Here is a 22,149-nt window from a genome sequence, read left to right on the forward strand (position 1 = left end):
AATGTCTGTGTTTTTATAGAGGGTGATTTAAAAGGCCTTCTGGCCTCCGGCGAACAGTGTCATTCATAATCCAAGCTTGATGTCCCCTAGATTATTGTGTATGCACACATGCATTTTCTGCCATAGCAATAACAGCATTCATCTGAAACTTGGCCACTTGTCACAAAAGAATTGCCACTGACATTTAGACAGCTTATTTTGCATAATTTTCACAGCCTCTAATGCACACAATAGGATGAGTCAAGAGAGCTATTGAAACAATAGCACGCGAACAACCTTGATAAAGGAATAGAAATGGAATTAAAAAGTGAAGATGCAACCTTTCTCTATACTGCTTTGTCCAGCTCAGGGTTGTGGTGTACTAAATATGATCCCACTTGGCAGATTAGACCGTCATCAGGTCGCTACTTTCAGGACTAATGAGATATACATACCTGTACTCCCCAGTTCGTGTGAGAGAGGGAAGTCCCAATAAATAATCAACCTGTCTTGATTACCATATGAAATTAATTCATTTATACTTTTACCAATATATGTGGAAAGAGCCTTAGATTAAAAAGAATGCAGCTGAATTCTTGGTTATGTAATTGAAGGTGTAACAATTTTTTGGGGTGAAACCACAAAGTAGGACATTGCCGAAGTCAATACAACTGGAAATAAGAGCATCGAAAATCTCAGTATTAACCTGAGAGAGAAATGAACAGACTATATTCATCAGCCGATAATCTTTAGATGTTAAGGGCTTGTTTTGACAACTTGTAATTTTGTTAAATAAAACCAAGCTCTGAGTCAAAAATGTGTTCCTGACTTGTTCAGGTGTATTCCCTGATGATACTTGTACATTTCCAAGTGTCCCTTGGCTTCAGGATTGATAAACTTCGTTCTCAGTCGAGTTGAGCTGCAGAAGGTTTTCTGCCATCCAGGATTTATTATCAAAGATACAGTTGAAACGTAACTAGGAAGGGGCCAAAGATTGATTGATTTCATAGACAAGAGCATAATTCCCCCCATAAAAGAGAGACATGAGCTGAACCATTTGAAATCAGTGGGAGAGAGGCTGATCCGGTGTCCAAGTCAGTTTAAAGAATGAGGTGATCTCTTGAAGACAGATCCAGTAGCAATGGGATTTAAATTGTATGCTACTGCAAACTGCAGCTGAAATAATTGATCTTTTTTAATGCTGTCTCTGTGCTGTGGTTTATCCGCAAATCAGATTGATATTTTTCACACACATTGTTTCTCGTTAAAAACATTATTATGAATTAAAAACAAGTTTGTCAACAACGTGTTTTTGAGAGTATATGAAGGCCTTTTCTTCAAAATATTAAAGATCTGGATTTAACAGCAACCCAACGGACAAACTGGGATAAACGCAAACCCCAAGTAAGAACACACTTTTCTTTTTTTTTTAGAAACATCAAACTTTAATTTAGGCAGATTATGTTTAGATAAGATGGGAGAAGCAGTTTTGTTTTGATTTCGTGTGTGTGTGTGTGTGTGTGTGTGTGTGTCGGTGGGGGGGTCTGTTGTGTGTTGTTTGTTAATTTACAGTAACTATTTTTCATTATGATTGTGGAACAAAATAGAACCAAGAAGCTGTATTTTTGTTGCGAAAAGTTAAAGAAAAATATGGAAAAAAAACAAACAAGCAAGTTTCTTTAAATGTTTGGCTCTAAATGGCAAACGAGTCTTCTGGTACACCAAATAGCAGAACAGCACCACACTTTGAAAATGCTTGAATAATGATAAAGACAAGACTCGATCCGTAGTGGTGCATTCTTGAAAAAAGGAATGAAAGTTAGTTTAGATTGACGTTACCACCGGAAGTCCCCGCCCAGTATATTGGGCACCTGCACATTGCTCAGAGTGGCTGAGCGCGAGCTGCGCGTCCTGTTGGTAAACTCAGCTGGAGGGAGTCCTCAGGGCGCGTGCACAGTGCGTCTCTCCGGTGTGATCGATTCCCTCCACGCAGCCGCCACCAATATTATTAAGTAATTATGGAACTACTGGTTCGATATCTGGACCGGAGCAACTCAGTTAGGTGAGTGTTATTTTAAATAATGTTCTTCTGAACTCAAAAGTGAAGTCATGTGTAAGTTATTGAGTAAAAACAAGTGCTGGCCGCTGACACGAGCGCATTTAAACGCCATATGTTTCAAAACGGAGGATTTGTTATTCCAATAACAACATGACGATGATACGAGTTTGTGTAATTCCACGACACAGTCATGAATGGTTATCTTTCTTTGCTTGTGGCTTTGAAAAGCTGGAGAGTAAAATGTAGTTTTGGCTGTTTTTAGAATATGTGGTTCACAAACTTGTTGTGAAAATATTGAAAGTACACTCAAAGCTAACCTTGGACTTGAACCGAGGCTGCAGTCTGAATGCAGACAGTGTATTCGAGTACACGGAGTTCTTCCTGTGTGAAAAGAGCAATTCGGTGCACATGACAAACACGGTTGCTCATGAAATAACTGCATTTACACTTTCACTTCTGCTTTTTAACCCGATCCTCACACCCCGGGGCGAATGGAGGATGAGTTAAAAGCTGTGGCTTCACATTCACCACATCACCCACCATCCTTTACCGTCCAGTTTTAACCAAACTACTGTTGATTATCGTTCCTTTGTGTTGTTGTCTTCCTTGGTTCAGCTCTGCCATGATCCAAGAGACAGTGAAAGAGGAGAACCTGAGAGATGACCTGAAGTATTACTTTATGAGTCCCTGTGAGAAGTACAGAGCCCGCCGTCATCTACCGTGGAAAATGGGAGTCCAGATTCTGAAAATCATTATGATCACCACACAAGTACGTGCAGCAGTTTTTAAAGACAAACTATTACTAGCCTCGGATGAAGATCAGCCCTTCCTGGAACAGTAATATGACACATCCTGACACACCGGCCTCTACATAACCATTTTTTTCTCTCTTGTCGCTTCAGTAGAAAAAAACATTCACAAAATAAAGCTGAAAAACAATGTAGTGATAAAATAAAATATAAAAAGTAATACTCCATATTAAGGACTAAAAAAAAAACAACCAACCACTGATCAATAGAGGATGGACATTATATAAAAGGTGAATGTAATCTAGGGGTGATCCTCTGTGTTTTGTTTGTTGTACAAAAGTACTCATCGAAACGTATCTGCAAACAAACAAGAATTCGTGTACTTTCCCTCCACCCTTGACTACTTGACTATGCACTGCAAGTATTTACATTATACATTACCGCACTACTTCAACGCTGCCTCTCTGTCTGTCTTTCACAGCTGGTCCTGTTTGGGCTCAACAACCAGCTGGTGGTTTCCTATAAGGAGGAGAACACCATGGCCCTCAAAACTCTTTTTCTAAAGGACTACAGTGGGGTGGATGAGGATGACTACTGCATCGCAGTCTACACCCAACACGATGTCTACGACAGTCTGTTTTATGTCCTGGATCAGGCAAGTTTGCTCACCTGTGACTGTAATTCTTTTATACACATGGAACAGCTGAATGACAAGATACAGAGTATATTATTGCTTACATTTTGTTTTGCTGTCTGACCACATATAAACATTTTGTTCAAGGTCTCCTCTGTACAGATAACACATGTATATGTTAAATTGTTTTTAGAAATCTGCTTTAACCACTAAGCAAACTGAAACCAGAGAAATGTGGCCCCTCTGGACTTCTGTTTGATTATGTTTCGAGACGGGACAGGATGGCACTATTTATCCCTGCATGGTGATTAAAGCGACTTCACCAGCAGACCGCACAAAATATATTCAATAAATGTATTTGTCAAGATCTAAATGAATGCAAACAGTCACATCACTTTCATGAAGCGTGAAAGTCATGCTGCACCCACTTTCCTGGTGAATTCAGTTTTAATCTCTATTTTGTCTGCATTACATCTACTTACCTTCATATAGCATTTTTGTTTTTGACTTGAATATCAAGTTGTAAATATTGAAGATTTAATAACATTTCCACATTTCTCCATTGCTCCATCATCTGGCGTTCTTTTATTTCTCAAACATACAATCCTTTGTTTTCATCACAAAATGTGCCGCGATTCTAACTTTTGCTTGCATGTGCATTAAAAAGCAGTCGTCCAGGCTTCTTCCTTTGGTTTTGTACCTGTTATTAGACTCTTGAAATTCGAATCAGCATCATGCAGGCGGATCTCTGACACACCGACTTCATCTATGTTTGAGTGTTTACAGACATAAGAGCTCATCCATAATTAGGCTGCAAAATTCACCTATACCAAACAAACAAACATACTCCTGACTTTCTTCATTAGACAGAATATTTAATGGCCATTTCAACGTTTCCCCACAAAAAAATTTAAATACCATTCATGCTTAGTCAATATTTGACTGGTTGCACTTCCACATTTTAGACGGAGAGCCAAGGCCAACTGGGCGTTCTGGTTTTTGGAATAACTTCCCCGAGAAGTTTAGACTGTCAGGCTCCTTATCTTACGTATATTTACTTAAGAGTGCATTCTCAGGGTTCATGTTCTTATCTGTCCATTGCTGTTTTAAAAACACATTGAGACTTTTTTTTTTTTGCCGTTCACTTATTCCAGATTTTTCCAGAAAGTTTTCTATCGTAAATAATATTTTTGCATGAAAGATGAATATAAACCACTGGATTGATTAAAATTGTAAATGTTTTAGATGCTATTGTTTGAAATAGGGTTCATTACACTCTTGAGCCAGAGTGTGTTTTACCTGAGGCCTCTGATATTTACAGTACAGCCAGTTGGGTGAGCTCTCTGTGGGTCCCATCAGTTACGCCGAGGATGCAGAGGGGAACCTGCTTCCTCTCGTCATCTGTAAAGAGTACTACAAGCGAGGCAGCGTGGCGCCTTCAGAAGAGACCTATGACATCGATGCTCAGCTAGAGACGGGTAAGAGAGCACTTTCATGTCATGAACTCGCACGCTTTTACTAAAGTATTTCAAATAGATAATTGTTCTTTTCTCACTCTGTTCAGCTTAAAATGGCTTCAGAAATATAAACTCGTTTTTTTTTTTTTTTGTCAAATCTGAAAAATGTGAAGAAGAAAGCAGTGGCAGAAGTGAGATGAATACATTGGAGACAGCTATTTTGGACAGTTTGGTGTGGAAGAGAGATAAATGTATGCAGGACTGATGATATTTACTGTTGCAACAACAAGAATGAAACCTTTACCAGCTTGCAGTGCAAAATTATGTAAAAAGAAATATCTTCTTGATGGAGTTTTGTAAATAAAATCTAAGTGAAGTTCACTTCTACACAATTAGAATCACTGCTGGGTTTCTGGAGGTAACAGAACAGCTTTGAGGCTGGATTTTTATGAAAATGCACAGACGCTGCTGGATTGATCGACATCAAATGTTTGTCATGTACCTCTCCGAAATAAATCACTTGATAAGTTATGAGTTTGAAAGCATTCAGGTTAATGCTTTCAGTGTGTAATTGTACAAGAAATTAAAATAGTGCCTCTCTGTTTTGTTGTGAACAAGAAGTGTAGTATTAATTTCATGTTATGTCGCACCATTATGTTAAAACACGAGAAAATGAGGAAGCAGCAGAGGATCTAAACACCAGAGCTCATTTTCTCATTCCGTTTATTGGTTTTCTTTCAGTTTGTATGTCTCATGATCCAAAGACTCCCAACCAGTGGAAGACCAACAACGCCTCCTTCTTTGATCTGGACTTTTACAGGTGTACATCAGTATTACTACTCTGTGGCTGCTCCTCATGCATACAGTGACATTTGCGCTGCCGCTTGCAACCACTGGCTTGAATTTCTGGCCCTTTGTCTTTCTCAGGCTGGTTGACATCAAGATAACGTTCCAGTTGAAGGGAATCAACCTCCAGACAGTGCGCTCGCGGGAGTTACCTGACTGCTACTCCTTCGACGTTACGGTATTGGTTAATCATTTGCTGGCTCGGACAGCTAACTAACTGTCAAATTGATGTGCTGATGAACACTTGGTCCCCTTTCAAATTGTGGCTGCAGATAACCTTTGACAACCAGTGTCACAGTGGGAAGGTGAAACTATTCTTGGACATCGATGCGCAGAGCGGTGCTTGTCGTGACTGGAAGATATCTGGGACGGGTAAAGTGTCATTCTCTGAACTAAAAGAGGGAATCTTTTAGATGAAACCAGCCAGATGAGCAGAGGCTATTGTCTCTTCTTGTAAATGGTTCATTCACTGCAGCACCATCTCAGTGCTAATTAATCCCAGAGTGGTGAAAATCTGCTCATAATTGGTCGTCTCCCTATTCCTGGTAGCGGCTGTTGGTGAGGCGTTTTCTTGCTGACTCAGTTATCAGCGTCAGTAATGAGTGTGAGTGAGTTGTGTAAGAGATAAAGTTTCTCACATGCAGTTAAAATGTTTTTTGTTTTTTTTTTCCAGCTCAAAAGAACACACACTATCTGCTGGTCTTTGATGCCTTTGTCATCCTGGTTTGCCTCACGTCTGCCGTGTTGTGCACACGCTCCATTGTACTGGCCATCAGGTTACTTCAGGTCAGAAGTGCTCGATCTGCTCACACAGAAGTTTAATTATCCTTTTGCAAATTAGATGCAGATTGCATATACAAGGTATAGATATTTTTAAGTATTTTTCTTTTCACATTTTCTGCCTAAAATGGGAACTTGGTTTTTAACAAAGTACAGTTGAAAATGGAAGCTTGTTTATTTTTCTCTGGTTCTCCTATGTCATTTCAATTGTTTGTTTTCCAGTTTTCACTTCAGGGCTCTGTACAGGGCGGTGTACTGAATTTATGTTGTTGTCTTTTAAAGAGATTCTCCCGGTTCTCCCTTGAGAACTACAATCGTAAGGTGTGTGAGGACGACCAGAGCGAGTTTCTGAATGGCTGGTACGTGATGGTTATTATCAGCGACCTTCTGGCCATAGTCGGATCCATACTAAAGATGGAAATACAAGCCAAGGTAAATTATTTCCTTCATAATTTCCTTTTGGATTCCAAGGGTCATTATAGTACATGAAACAAACTAACTTTTAAAAAAAATAAAAATAAATTAAAACTTAAAAATTAAACTCAGTTTTATTCTTATTGTCCCAATTATAACGTTTGTAAATTTACACTGTAAAAATAAATCCATGTGATCCCTTTTACAAACATATGCATTGTATCAGGTAAAGTTCTTAACCAAATACTGCACAGCATGATATTCTTTTACTCTCAATTGCAGCAGTTAAAAATATATTGGCACGTCTGTTAGGTGACCCTCTGACATGGAGGTGGACTTTGGTGTGGAATGGCCCTTTCTGAACTGACTGCTGAGTCAAAATGATCAACTTTGGTTTAAAAAAAATAATAAAGCAAAAGGGGGGTATTACGTAATGACTTTACCTCTTAAGTAAAAATATTCTACTTGTTTGTTATTGTGGTCCTGTTAATTTTCTGTCTCTATATAACATTAAACCAAAGGGGGCATCTGCTTTCTGTTAGCATCCTTCCCTGTCAAATCTAGTTGCCTAAAATATCCACAGTGCAACTCCGCTGCCTACAACTTGACTGGCGTTTCGCTGTGGCATTAGGTAACACAGTAATATTATCAGTATGTTAAGTACAGTCACATTTTAAAATGTTTTCTTTCATTTTATTTCCAAGAACTGAGTGATTTTGTGATGTTAAAACTGCTGAACATGACAGTCATTTAGTCAGTGTGGTTAATAATCTGTAGGATGTGGCTCTGTTGATTGCGTCACATTGGACTTTTAACCCTATCAAAAGATTTCACATGGTTCATGACACTTAAAAGTTTTAATGACAAGCTCAAGAGTGGTAAAGTTTTTTTTAATGATTTACTTTCAGGAACCATGTACAGAAAAGCTTTAAACTCTAATTGAATAGAAATGCACCGCAGTATATTATAGCTTTATAGCGAACTCTCATCTGTGGACTCTGCTGGCAGACAGTAGAAAAAAAGAAATAGAAAATATGTATATACGTTGAATTGCAGAATCCACTCACACAAAGTCCTTATTCATTCCGTTGTACTTGCAGTACGAATCTTGAAATGCATAAACTCCCATCCGGGTATTACAATACAGTTTAAATAAATGTCATTGCTTACAGGCTTGGTTTATTAAAATCCAGTTAAAGTTTCACAATGACTTTAATATTCCTGTGATATGTAACTTTCTTCTCACCTACAGTGTGCACTTTTGAAACAATATATAAGAATACTGCATTTCCACTATTTCCATTCCAATGCTCTTATTTGCTCTTTTTCTCCCTTTTTAGAGTCTCACAAGTTATGATGTGTGCAGTATCTTCCTGGGAACGTCTACGTTATTGGTGTGGGTGGGTGTGATCAGGTACCTGGGATACTTCCAGAAATACAACGTGAGTCTGAGTGGTTTCTTTCTTATAATTGTGCAGATCTCAATACATAAACCCAGACTATATTGAGGGGCAGTGCTTTCCATTTGAAGTCAAGCAAAGTGTTGCTCATACTGAAATTAAACTGTAGAAAAAGTTATTTATGTCTAAGAAATGACAAACATTTATTGATTCTTTCTTATTCTTAGCCTTTATAGTTTGCAAATGCTTTTTTGTTGCCTTCATTCACATGACACAATTCTATTTAATGATCTTGCTATTACGTTAAGAGAAAGTTATACAACTGTCCTGTGCATGACAGTGACAGGATGAAGAGACAGCATTTTTATCATACAAATGGACACTATTCCTAAAATAAGTATGGCGACATATAGACATTTTAACACAAATCTTAATCCTCAAGCCGATTCTTGCAATTACTTTAATACTGTATTCTAGCAATCTACATCTGCCAAAACTAAGAAATATATTGTTATATGCAAAGATGATTGAAGTATTGATAACAAAATTGTTGCTTTACATATTTTGTGAAAGGTAAAGAGAAACTTCAAGTCACATTTTCAGAGTGAGAAGTTATAATTGTTCACTGCCTGTTATATCATTTGAAAATAAATTAGACGTCAATACAAATAAATGAATTGACGTATGTAATTTGAATTTTGTTCCCGTCATGCATCTGTTCACATCTGACTTTGTCCTCCTCGCACTGAAATATAATTATGCATCTGTGCCGATTTCCTTGCGATTGAACAGTTTCATACGTCTTACATGTTTAGGTGCTGATTTTAACCATGAAAGCAGCCTTCCCAAAGGTCCTGCGTTTCTGCTGCTGTGCAGGCATGATCTACCTTGGTTATACCTTCTGTGGATGGATTGTACTTGGGCCGTACCATGAAAAGGTAATATTCTGTTTGGTTCGAGCTAAGCGGAAACGGTTCATTCGGCGAAGTCACTTTTCAGAGGTGGGAAAAAAAAAAAAGACAACATTATTGTTATCATTCAAAGCGTGATTTAACGGGGCCTTTCAAGACACTCAAGGTTATTTTACATCAGGAACAGGCACAGAATTATACATGACCAATAGTTAAAAATAAATAAACATATATTAATTGGAAGAAGTGAAAATGACATTAGGTACGATTGACCAAATACAATTTTACAATTAAAGTCATTAAGCTTTTCTATGTGTTTTAATCACAGTGATATGTGTATGTGGTGTTGAAGGTCATTTCAGAGATGAGGAGCAGAGTATGTGATGGTTCTGGTGCTCATAGTGTTGAAGGTTAGATGGTGGTACTCTTTGGAGGTCGACTGATAAAGGTCAGAGGCAGCTAAAAGGTTTGTTTGGCTGTAAATGGGTCAGTGAGATAGACTGGAGACTGAACAAGAACAGCTTTGAATGTTAACAAGACTATTTACTATGTTTTTAGTGAGGTCGGGGAGAAACGTAAAGAAACTCTTGAGTCTCCACTCACACTGACTCACACTGTTTATTCACACAAAACTGCTGAGTCCACAACTATGAGGTTGAATAAAGGGAAGTACCAACTTGGACACATTTGAAATGACTGTCTTGTTAAACACTCACTTGCTTAAAACTCACTCTGACACAAAAGTTATTGATGATAGACATTTACACAAATAAATGTATGATTCTTGTGTATAGATTATACATCTGTCACAGTTTGCTCAAAATATTTGCTTAATACTGTTTTTTTCTGGTTCTGCCATAACTAGTATTTCCTCATCTTAAACATTATTTAAAATCCTATAACCTACTTGTACATTTTGTGTATATATTGGTAGAGTGATTCACACACAAAAAAGAAAACTATTACATATTGTTTTCCAAATACTGTTATTTATTTTCCTGTAAAAAAATCTAAATACAACTAAGGACTAATATTAAGACAAATATTAAAAGAAAATATTATCTGATGTAATTACCTCCATATGTCAACATGAGCTCTAATAGCAAGGATATTGTACTTTCTTTATGGTATTTGACCAGTTATAGAAGTCAACAAAAAATTATTAAATGCATTATAAATCCAACTATATCTGTTATTATTGGTTTGTAATCTATATGGTTTCATTATGTTTCATTTATCGTAACAGAAAACAAACTGCTCAGACTTCTCATATACTGGGTATTTGTAAACGGCTGTTTCAGCATTATGTGATCTCAGTTGAGGAAACTGTAAAAAGAGGAAGAAAAAAAATGCCTTGGAGTTCTTTTATGGAGAGAAAGAACTTTTATAGTAGATGATGTTGCTTTAAAGCCCTTAAACTGAAATACGAAGTACATCAAATGACCGCTAGAGGTCAGCGTGTTTCTACACTGATTGTCTGACAGCTCTCTCTCGCTCTCGCTCTCGCTCTCTCTCTCTCTCTCTCTCTCTCTCTCTCTCTCTCTCAAAATTTGCAGTAGAAGAAAGTCTGTGCAGCCAGACTTCAGTAATATGTAAGACTTAAGTTAAGTGGTCAGAAAAAAATGTTTTTAAACCGTAGGGATTTATTCTTCTCCACTTTAAATAATGGATATGTTTACATAAGGATTAAGCAACATTTGATTCACCACTTACCAGTTTTATGAGGTGGTCATCTTATCTGGAAGGGTCCTGAATCTTAAATGCCATCAGGGTAAATGCAAGTGTGTTTAGCTGTCCGTGGCTGTTAAGATAAATTATTTACGGAAGTCCGAGGAGAAATTGGCGTCTAAACAAGTCAAAACTCAAGAGACAAATGTGAGATATACCGAGTACAGCTGTCCCACATCTCGGGTCTCATTGACCGAGTTCAGTTTTGTTGATGATGTTAACCTGAAGAGGAGTAACTGCTGTAAATTTTTTTGAAGTGTGCTTGTAAGGTCGGTGTATTCCATTTCCACATGTACTAACAGGGATATCTGTACAGGTGTTTGAGCAAAGGCACTTAAGAGGGTTCTTTTATAACATAAAACACACTTTATTTCTGCTTCAAACTATATGTAAAGTCTGGCATTGCATGAATTTCCATCCTCAGTTGGAATATAGATAGAGTCACCTGTGTGAGATATGTCTATGTTCAGTTACTGCCTGATTTTGTGAAATGCTTTACCTGAATTATTATTATTTTTTTCTTTATTTTTAATAATCAGCGGAGGTGACAATGTACTTTAGTTGAAGTCAAGCAGGTTTTAGTTTCTTAAGTTTGTCCAGTGTAGCAATCAGCTGAGACACGGCCTGGATATTTACATTCTGGTGGCTGGGGGAGTCCCCTGCACCGTGCTGTCAGCCCTTCCAGGACCCTCTGTGTATTTACTGAAAGAATAAACAGAGGATGTCATAGGACTTGACTTTCCACACGTCTTCAAGTGCTGTGCCCTGAATCTGCAAAAGGATGTTGTTCTCAGATACTATCAGATTCTGTTGAAGCAAACGTTAAATGTTGGCTTGCAGACTCTCCCTTTCAGTGATTAGTCTCTTTGGCACCTCTGCCACCTTTTAAATATGTCACCGCTTTTAGCCATTTAGCCTGTGTCTGTCCTCTGGTCCATTTTCTTCAGCATCGCTCATCAATCACACTTTAGAAAAAGGAAAATGAAAAATATGTTTGATCTCTTTACCTTTTAAAACATTTCACCTGGTTGACAAGTGACCATTTGAAGCACATAATGAAATTGTTTGTATTGCTTAGGTTCAATTATCACTTTTAGTAATCTTGATTTTCATATATATATATATATATACACACACGAGATACCCAAAGGGGAGAAAATGAATGACTCACTTTCCTGTGTTACGCTACAGGATGTGACCTTATGCAATGACTCAGTGATAGTTTCATTTTTGAATAACTAATCAACAACCATACAACAACACTGATGCACCTGGGATAGTCCCAGTTTCTAACTTGGGTGGGAATGTTGAGGTTTTTCTTGTACGTGTGTAGAAAGAGAAAAAATAAAATTTGATTAAAATATAATAAAATTATTTTATAGACCAAATTAATTGTCTTGTTGCAGGGGTCTGGGGCTGATCGTAGTTGAGCATGGGGGTGGGGAGCAGAGTACCCTCTGCACAGGTCAACATTCCATCACATTGGATATATTTTTGCAACAAGGCAAGAGTTAAGGGACAAATTATATCTAGAATTTTTTTACGGCATTTGTAGAAAAATGAAGTATCCCAGAAAAACAGTTTGTGCTGTGAAAAATATATTTTGTTGTTTTTCTATCAGCTGAGATTCTATGCTAGATTCAACTGTTTGCCCTGTTTCACTGTTCATTGCGTTGTTGTCTGCTCCAATTCTCCAGTTTGAAGGCCTGAGTCGCGTCGCAGAGTGCCTGTTCTCCCTGTTGAATGGCGACGACATGTTCACCACTTTCGCCCAGCTGAAAGACAAAAACATCTTGGTGTGGCTCTTCAGTCGGGCGTACCTTTACTCCTTCATCTCCCTGTTTATCTACATGGTGCTGTCACTCTTCATCGCTCTTATCACGGATGCTTACGAGACCATCAAGGTAATTCTTGGTTTGCTGAATGACTAACATGCAAAATATCACTACACCTGGCAGAGTTTGGTAATGGAAGCTCAGGATTTGGACATTTAGAAATCATCCCCTCATTGAGCAAGTGTTCTCGCAAGACTTTGTGGTGCACGAAAGAAGCACTGGTGGCATTTTGTTCCCCCTTGATGTCTGAAATCCGTACCGACACAACCTCACGTGAGAAGTGAAAATGTGTAAAGGCACGCATTTTGGTAATTTTTTGTGTCGCTATAACTTAATGTTTACAACTCACTTCCCCATCAGCTCCAACATCTCACTCGCTCTGTCAAGGTTTATTACAACCAGAGGGAGCAGCAACTTCAAGTATACAGCAAAGTCTTAGGGACCCTCGATTAGGCTCCTGGGGGTGGAGAGTTGACTGTCCTCCGACCGGGCCTGGTCGGGGCGTGGCAGCTGGGGCCATCTCTGCCTTGCCGGGATTGGGGGGGCTCTCGGCCTGCTTGGCCCGGGGGTCCTGCTCCGGCCTTTCTCAGCTTGGCGGCTTGGGTCGGTGCCTGGGGCCCTGTGCCCTTTATCCTTCTCCTGTGGGCTCCTCTTGCCTGGGGCCTCGGGGTGTTGCTACGGGTCCCCCCACAACAGTTCAGGCCACACCCAGTGGACAAACCACACACACACTTCCACTCCTCACGAAAGGTGTTGCTGAAGTTGCTTGTTTTCTGTCATCATTTGCTCAAACTCTCAAAATCATGTTCCTCTTTTGTTGTTGCCTCTTTGTTAATTCATGTTCCTGCTTCATGTTACTGTCTAGATAGAGCTGCTCAGGCTGGTTTAATCTAGAAACTCATGTTACGGTCTAGATAGAGCGGCTCAGGCTGGTTTAATCTAATAACAGTTGGAAAGTATTTGGATCAGTGTGATAACTGCAAATATTATATGTAGCACAACAAGGGTATTGTATGTTATCCCCCAACTTCTCTTCTCTTCTCTCTCTTCTCTTCTCTCTCTCTTTGAGCGTTCCCCCCCGGTCGAGTACGGCAGCCATGCCAACTTCTAATAAAGGCAGCAACAGGAGGAGACTACAGGTCTCTTCCTGTTGCAAGAGCCAAAGCTGTTCTGACTCCAGAAGGCTCTCAATCACATCATATTGCTGGCCCAAGCTGCCGAACATGACGAGGGCAAAAAAAAAAGAAACATATTGACAGCTAAATGGCATTGGCATCAAGAGGAAACATACCTGCTGATACTGCAGTAATTTATTGATTTTAGAAGTGACTTGTTTTTGTCCACGCTTTGTTTTAAGTAACACATGGCAGGCAGGGTGTCAGTTTATCATAAAGTCCATTAACATTTTAAGGATTATTTCTTTGCACTGATACTGAGAAAGTTGTGGTTGAAGATGTGTCATGGTATTTTAATAGTCCAACCAAACAGAAATCAAAATGGGATGAATTTGAAATATGAAATAAATAGAATTTGACAACCTAACTTTGGACCATCCTATGTGACAAATATTTAGCTCCTTGCCTAAATTCAGGACCTTTTTTAAAGGGTGTTTATTTTATTTTTTTATTTGTGTGTCTTCTTTTTAGAATAAAGTCTTCTTCTCCATCCACTGTTCTATTAGTCTCTCAAATGTGGTAAAACAAAAGTTGCATCCTTTTCAAACTTTGTGTGAACTGTGTTTGAATTGTTTTTTTGTTTTTTTTAAACAGAACTACCAGAAAAATGGATTCCCATTGACAGATCTGCAGAAGTTTCTCAAAGACCAAAAGGACTTTCCTGTCATAGAGGAGTGCAGTCAGGCGGAAGTTCACATCAGAAGCTCTGTGATCTGCTGTTGTCAACGGTGAGGAAGCTATTCAATCGAATGCAATTATGCTTTCAAAACGTTTCATTTTGAAGACCACACGTGGGACCTTCTCCTTGCAAACTTGGGAGGGATTGTCTTCTGTTGCTTGTTGTCTCTTGAAGCTCCTTAATTGTGGCATTATTGTAGTTATAGAATTGTCTTGTAAACAGAGTTGCAATATGTTGCAGAAATCACTCTGCGCATAGTAAGTGAGAAAATAAGTAAGGGAATTATAAAGATATTAGTAGCTGCTATTTAATCAATGTTGCAGTATTTATGGACCACAAGTCACTTGAAAGCCTGCGGGTTACCAACAAAGCCTGCTTTTAAGATAAATTGTTATTCTTTAATCATTCTATTCTGCCATTGTGGCTCTCAATGCTCATGCAAAGAATCACTTGTTTGCAGGAAACAAAAAGCTGCTGCTGGCCATTTGAAACATTTCTTGGAGTCCATTCACATGCTTTCTCATTGAAAGCACTAGCAGGTGTATAAAACTACTCTAACAACAATGACATATAGTGACATTTCTTTCATTTGGATTACACGTACATTGTGTTCAGTGCAAGAAAAACTGAACTGATGAACTAGAAATGATAAAAAAAAGGAAAAAGTGTCCTGTCATTTTTTTTCTTTCAGTCTAAAAATCAGCCAGATGCAACTAAACAACTCTACAAAATAGCACTGTACATAAACTGTAGTTTGAAAAAGTCCACCATGTTGCTAAAGCAAAACGTAGTATATTTCTATACATCCTCGTTTTCTGCTCATTCCTTTACTATGAGCCAATCTCTATCATCAGAAGGCAGCAGACTGGAGTTTCCTTTAGGCTGTGGTTTGGCTCTGTATTCTGTGGCCTGAGAGCAATGAAATTAGTGGTGAGAGCTATGCAGACACACCCAGTGATGGGCTGATTACAGAGAAACTGAGGCTGCATAGTGGGAAGAACCCCCTCCCACCCCCAGTCATTGCTCTCTGCTGCGTTGTCTCCCTGAAAACCGGTCACAAGTGAAATTGAGCCTCAAAAGGAGTATCCTTGGCAATAGTTTCAAATGTTTGTTTTAAGTTACATGTTAAACTCAGGGTATCCATATTGTGGTGGAATTCACATTCCAGCAGCTTACTGTTGTGTGTGTTTGATTTTGCTTAGTAAATTCACTCTACACCTTAATCTAATGAATTCATGTTTAATTTTAATCCACCACGTCCAATGTGAAACTGCAGTTGACAGAAGTATCTGTAGCAGTTGAACTGGTTGCAGTCTTTACTTCCTGTTTCTATGAAACAACAAAGTTTATAAAACTCACACAAAATAAAGATTTCCCTTGAGCGTGGTTTCATACTTTGACTTTTGGTTCTACATTCTTAAAGATAGCTTATAGGCTTTGAACATAGATTTCTATGTTATCGTATTCCCTCTAGGATTGAGGATGTATTTCTATTGTGAACACATGCCTAAATTATAATTAACGTTTTAGCTACATTATGTTCCAAAATGAGTAAGCGAATTGGTCAAATGTGAGATCATCATGGTCGGGAATGAATGGAGGATTCTCCAAAGGCTTGGCTGTGGTAAGTTCTCACCGCTCTGCCAAACTTCATAGATAAGAGATTGCACCAATATAGCTTTTTCACTGTCTGCCATGCATACTCTTTATGAAAAGATTTCAGAGACGCAGTGAAACGTCATGCTTTGTTCAATGGAATGACGAGCATGTCAGAAAACCAAAGTCACTCTACACAATCCATCTCAATTTTATAAAATGCAACCTGAAACTTAGTTATGAAAGAAGAAAGTCCTACAACTGCACATGCTGAGGTTTCAATGTGCCTGAGCTCATGTCATATTTCCTGAAATAAGAGAGAATGTGTTTTCACATTTTCTCTTCCTGAAAAGAAACTGAAGTGGCTAATTATCATGCTGCCAGTGTCCATAACGTGTACAGAAGCTAACAGCTGTCGTGCCATGCATTAGAGCCTTTGTATTGCTTACATACACACACACACACACACACACACACACACACACACACACACACACACACACACACACATATGTATATTCTTGAATTTTAGAGAGATTAATGGAGCAAACAAGGCAACATATTTTCTTAGAACTTTCTTGTTTATTAGACAAGCTAATTAGAAAAACAATGCTTAACCCTGTTCCGGATGCACTAAACTGATTTAATTTAAGTTTATATTTTCGCTGGGCCTGCATGGCTTTTCTCACTGTGCTTGGTTGCTGCTCTTTGATTTGGATAAAGAGCGTAGAGAACATCGACACACTTGAATGAAATTGAACAGTAAAAGCTGTAATCTTTTTAGTGTTCCTGGCAGTTAAAGAAAAGGCTCAATATTGTATACACCAAGTTGTATTTTTCATTCAAATAATGTAAAAAAAAATAATAATAAAATTCCCTCCAGAAGGCTTAGCATTAACAGCTGTGATTTATATCTGTAATGGTTGACATTATAAAACTGCAAATCATAGGCTGCTTAAATAAGTGTCTGATCCCTCATCCGTTTGTTTATTTTCTTAAATTTACCCAGCTTTTCTGTAAATTGGGTCAGTTTTGTTAATTTTTCCTGTGAAGTAAGTCTGTGATTGTTTACTGTGAAGATAAATGCTGCTTTGTAAACACAGTCCAGACTTGGTTTCTGTATCCATCACCGTCCTCTCACTTCAAAGGCACGACATTTTTCTGTGTGACTGTGTGCAAAACTATGTTATTTGCCTCAGCAAGACAACTACCGTAAACATTTGTATAGAGTTATGCATGATTTGTCACCAAACCATTACCAGCTTTGTTAAGAGAGCTTTGAATGTTTCTAAGCAATATGAAATCATTTGATGCCATGTACCCTCTGAAGAAGAACTTAATTCCTTGGCTGTGAAAAATAAAATCCTTTGCTGAAACAATGATGGCAGGAGAGTGTTGAAAGCAGGAACAAATTGTTTACAGACAGTAACACTCTTTGTGCTTTCCCCTACATGTTTGCTCGTTGTATTCTGTCATTGAGCTGCCCAGGATTTCCTGCTGTGGAAGAAAAGTATTTGAGGAAGTGTTGTTTCAATTACAGTGCCATCATGTAAAGTAGTGTAATGCAGCTAAATATGCGTCTTCCTGGTAGATATGCTCATAAAACTGTCTGTTGTGTTTTAGGGTTGGATAAGTTCCTTCATTAGCCGTCTTGTCAAAATGCACCGACTGTAAGTGCAGTCATTTGGAGCCTGTAATTTGACTAAATTTTATCTTTCCGTATCTTTGTCTCAAAAATTAGATCAGGATCCTTGGCGAACATGTTAATGACATTCTGGATGAAATTTCATCCATGTACGTTGATCCTTTTTTCTCAGTTTTCCGTTTCAAGTACAGTTTATTTTGTTTGGAGGGTAACCTGAGAAGCAAGACTCTCTAACTCTACACGTCTCACTCCTTTTCTATGTGAAGCCGCTGTTTACCCTTTACCATAAACATTGCAAGCCTTGCGTAATAGAAACAGCTGTTAAGCTCCACACAATGTCCTCATAGTCACGCCCTTAGCCAACCTGTGGATTTCATGTTTGAAATGTTACATCAAATATGGCAGTTAAACCTTTTAAGAAAAGGACTGGACTCATTTTTTATTCTCTTTGTATGAAGCACTCTCACATCCTCAACAGACAGCAGCGGTTTAAACGTGAAGACATTTTTTTTTTCAATTTGTAGCAATTCCACAATATTCGGCTTGTCTGAAAATGGCCACATGCAATTATATGCAGCACACCAAACAATTCCCTTGAAAGCACATAATTTGCAGATCAGCTCTCAAAATGGGAACATGGTAACCTGATATCAACCTGATATTGTGTCCTGACTTTGTAAGCCTTTGTATCCTGTCGATACCTTTTTAAGGTGGAATATTACATTTCAAAAAGCCATGCAGGGCCACATGGTGATAGTGTTCCAACAGTCTTTCCTTATAATGACAATATCCCTGGTTTGAATCTGGATTGGGCTTGAGGGCCTTTCTGTGCAATGTTCTCCCTATGCATGCGTGGTCTTTCTTTAGGTACACTGGTTTCCTCCAACAATCTAAAAACATGCCTTTTGGCTAATTGGTGCCTCTAAATTCCCCGTAGGAGAGATTGTGTGTGAACCACAGTCAACCTGGTTCCCCTCCAGCGCCCCCTCAAACCCTTAGTTGAATGCAGCTGTATTAACGATGAATTGATGCATGGAAAAGCCATGCTTCTGCTTTTATGACTTCACGCAGCTGAATCTGATCAGAAAGTACCACAACAGTATTATTTTGATGATTGAGAAGCTGGGTTGGAGTTTCTGCTTCCTGTGGAGAGTGTTGGATATGACATCTAAACACAAAATTCCTTTACTAGTGTGGATCAATAAATCAAGAAAAATGTTTAGTTGATTGATCAAATGTAATGGTGGACACCTCGTGCTTCAGCATGGTTTCAGTGCGATTGTTGTCCTTTTCCACGGTGTAATGATGTGAAATATAGTTTGAATGCAGCTGGATCCATTTAGCAAATGTGGAGGTTGCAAAATGTGGTTTTACTCTTGCTTAAGCAGGCCAGCATGAAAACACTTTATACAGTTTTTCATAGCTATACATTAACGAAAAAGATCTTACTTTTCAAACCCCCCCCCCACCCCCACCCTTTGAACCTTCTCTATAAAGGTCATTACCAAGGTGTAACTCGCTCCAATATTTTAAGACAACTGTTGATCCAGCATTTGTTGGACTTGGTGTTTCATGCTTGTCTTCTCTGTTGTTGCAGAGTTCCAGTTAATGACGACATTATTCTGATCAGCTGACATCTGTTCCAACCACACGTGAGAAGATTCAGGGAGGAGGATGCAGGAAACTGGACAATGTTTGATAAACAGCTGGAGACGAAGAGATTTAACTGCAACATCCTGGAAAGTGAAGTTGCCTCTCTAAGAGTGCAACTTTTCATAATGTGCAATATGAAAGACCAAATTAATTTTCCATGGGTGACTGGAACTCCAAAGCTGAGACGGAAAGATTTTTGGGGTTAACAATATTTATTGGCCTTCAGGATTTTGACTGAGCCTCAAAGTGTACCCATGTATTTGGCAAAGAAAGATATTCCTTGTTTGTCCGAATTTGAGTGTTGCTATGTAAAATGATGCTATGCAATTTAATGAGGTGTTAAATGTAATTTATTCATCAAGTGTTAAAAAAAACTAAAGATTGCAGTCGATAAAGTTTCCCAATTATACGGTCAAAAATTCTATTGAGGCACCGATGATGTCAAACGTGAACAAACTTCAAGCACAATGAAGTTCCTTGATGCTCAAATAATTATGACATGCTCCAAAGTTTTGTCTCATTTGCAAAAACATTCTATCAATGAAACTGAGTGAGAGGGGAGTTTTGATTTACTCCACCAGAAGTACTCTATGAGTCAACTTCATCATTAAAACTACAGGCAAGTTGGCATGTTTGGACAAGCTCATATAAAGTGTGAACACTGTGCTTCAGAACTTGATTAAATCAAATGTCTTTCCTTCCCCTGTGTAATTTGATCTGACCTTGTTTAGAGGGTGCAACTGGCTGTCATCTGGTGGGCTGTCATTCTTTGTGTTTTCCAAAACGTCTGACTAACTCAGTGATCCATTACTTCTGATAATGATACGTGTCACAAAGTACCAACCCATAGAAAATGTTCCCTTTGTGGCAATACTGACATTATGATAGTAATAATTGCTCCCACATGGGAGCTTCAAGTCTAAACTGACACCAGAGTAAAGCAAATCCTTGTTTTGAAAACAAGAACAGGCTTTTTATTCTGAGGATTTCCTTTGAACAAGTCAGTGCAGCTCATCTGGGTTAGCAAACACTCCTGTTGCTTTTCTCCACAACATTAATTAATACAATCAACATGCATATCCTGTGTCAAACAAAACAGATAAAAGTAACAATGGGCACCAAAGACAATGTACAATGTGTATTTTTTTTTTTTATTGAATGTAAATCAATGTCAAAAGAATGAGCACAACACAAAACGGGATTTAATCTCAACGGCAATTCTGATAAATGCTGATGATATACAGTACCTATCAAAGTCCAATTTGCACCAACAGGAAGCGGCAAGATTAATGGCTGAACCCACACAGTGATGTTTTCTAGTTATAAGCAATGTTACACCATCTATGAAAACTATGTAACTAAAGGTTCGACCACAGAACTGAGGTCTTTTTGCTGAGAGGAAAGACTTCTACGTCACTATGCTGCATAGTTGTATTTTTTGCGTTCTGACATGGGCACTCACTCTTTTGGATTTACAACATCATTTTTGTAACTTTGTCTGTACGGATGGAGGGGATTTTGAAATTGATGACACAAGTTTCCGGATAATTGGTGTAAGCTGAATAAGAGCTTACGCTCTATAGTCTCCTGTTGCTGTACTGTTCACTTTCTTTAAAAAATAATATGCAAATTAAATTTTTATGTTTTCTTTTTCTGCCGTTTGTTTGATCTTTCTTTTCTTCTTTGTTTTGGTCATTTTTTTGTTCCATTCGCATTCATATGAACTTCATTGAAAAAAATTCTCCATACAGATAAAACGTCCTTATGATTCCTTGCAATGAATGATATCACTCTGGAGTGCTTTTTAGTAAGACTCCAGATGACAAAAACAAAGAAAACCGGCCAAGAAACAGACAAAGAAGAAATCGGCTCATTTGAACCAGTAAAGTTGGGATCACTTAATTATTTTAACACAGTTTTCCTGACATTGAGCTGTTTTTCTTTAATCTTTTTACTTTGACTTATTTAGTGAGATAATTGTTGGGAATACACTAGGAAAAAAGGACATCCCAATATGTCTTTTTGGCAGGTGGTGGCTAAGACAAATGTCATAAAACATATATATGAAATCCCCATCATTACATACTGGACACCAGATAGAACAGAGAGTTTTACAGACATAGTCATTCTTTGTTAATATCCATTAAGAAAGAAGCATACAGTTGTCTCAACTTGCTTAAAATGAATGTAAATGTTTATATTTCCAAGAAGGAGAGGGGTGTCCAATAACCATTACTACTGTGCGCGAGCTTGTTTAATCTATTTTCAGTCAATATTTTGTGTCAATGCACACGTAACTGTCCTTATCAATCCTGTCACATCAAACTGTGTTTGTTGAAAAAAATGAATCGTGGGTTCATGAGATTGCCTTTCAGCTGAACAAACTATCTACTATGCATGTTATACATGTGGAAACTTGTGGACTCTGCATGTTAATCATCATGTAAAGCTGCCACCCATATTGTTAAAAAGAAAACAAATCTAAATGTAATTTGAACAGGAAATGGAGACCATACTTACAGTTCGTCCCTGACCTCCCTTTGAGGAATTTTCTATATACTTTTTTCTGTGACAAAAAATAAAAAATTACACTATGTGATAACTGACAA

At 38.2% G+C, this 22,149-nt stretch overlaps 1 protein-coding gene across 1 annotated transcript; it reads left to right on the plus strand.

Annotated features, from left to right (window-relative positions):
* The first annotated feature begins 1,862 nt into the window (after positions 1-1,862).
* On the plus strand, positions 1,863-21,192 carry mcoln2 (mucolipin TRP cation channel 2). The gene is made up of 14 exons (XM_080472807.1): positions 1,863-2,041; positions 2,654-2,807; positions 3,269-3,442; positions 4,743-4,899; positions 5,620-5,698; positions 5,806-5,902; positions 5,997-6,096; positions 6,398-6,510; positions 6,787-6,936; positions 8,259-8,360; positions 9,134-9,256; positions 12,655-12,861; positions 14,562-14,695; positions 19,485-21,192. The coding sequence occupies exons 1-14, from the start codon at positions 1,998-2,000 to the stop codon at positions 19,519-19,521; spliced, it is 1,671 nt and encodes a 556-aa protein (XP_080328933.1). The 5' UTR covers positions 1,863-1,997; the 3' UTR covers positions 19,522-21,192.
* The last annotated feature ends 957 nt before the right edge of the window (positions 21,193-22,149 follow it).

The sequence above is a fragment of the Lipophrys pholis genome (genome assembly GCF_963383615.2).
Source record: "Lipophrys pholis genome assembly, chromosome: 10".
NCBI classification, from domain to species: Eukaryota; Metazoa; Chordata; class Actinopteri; order Blenniiformes; family Blenniidae; genus Lipophrys; species Lipophrys pholis.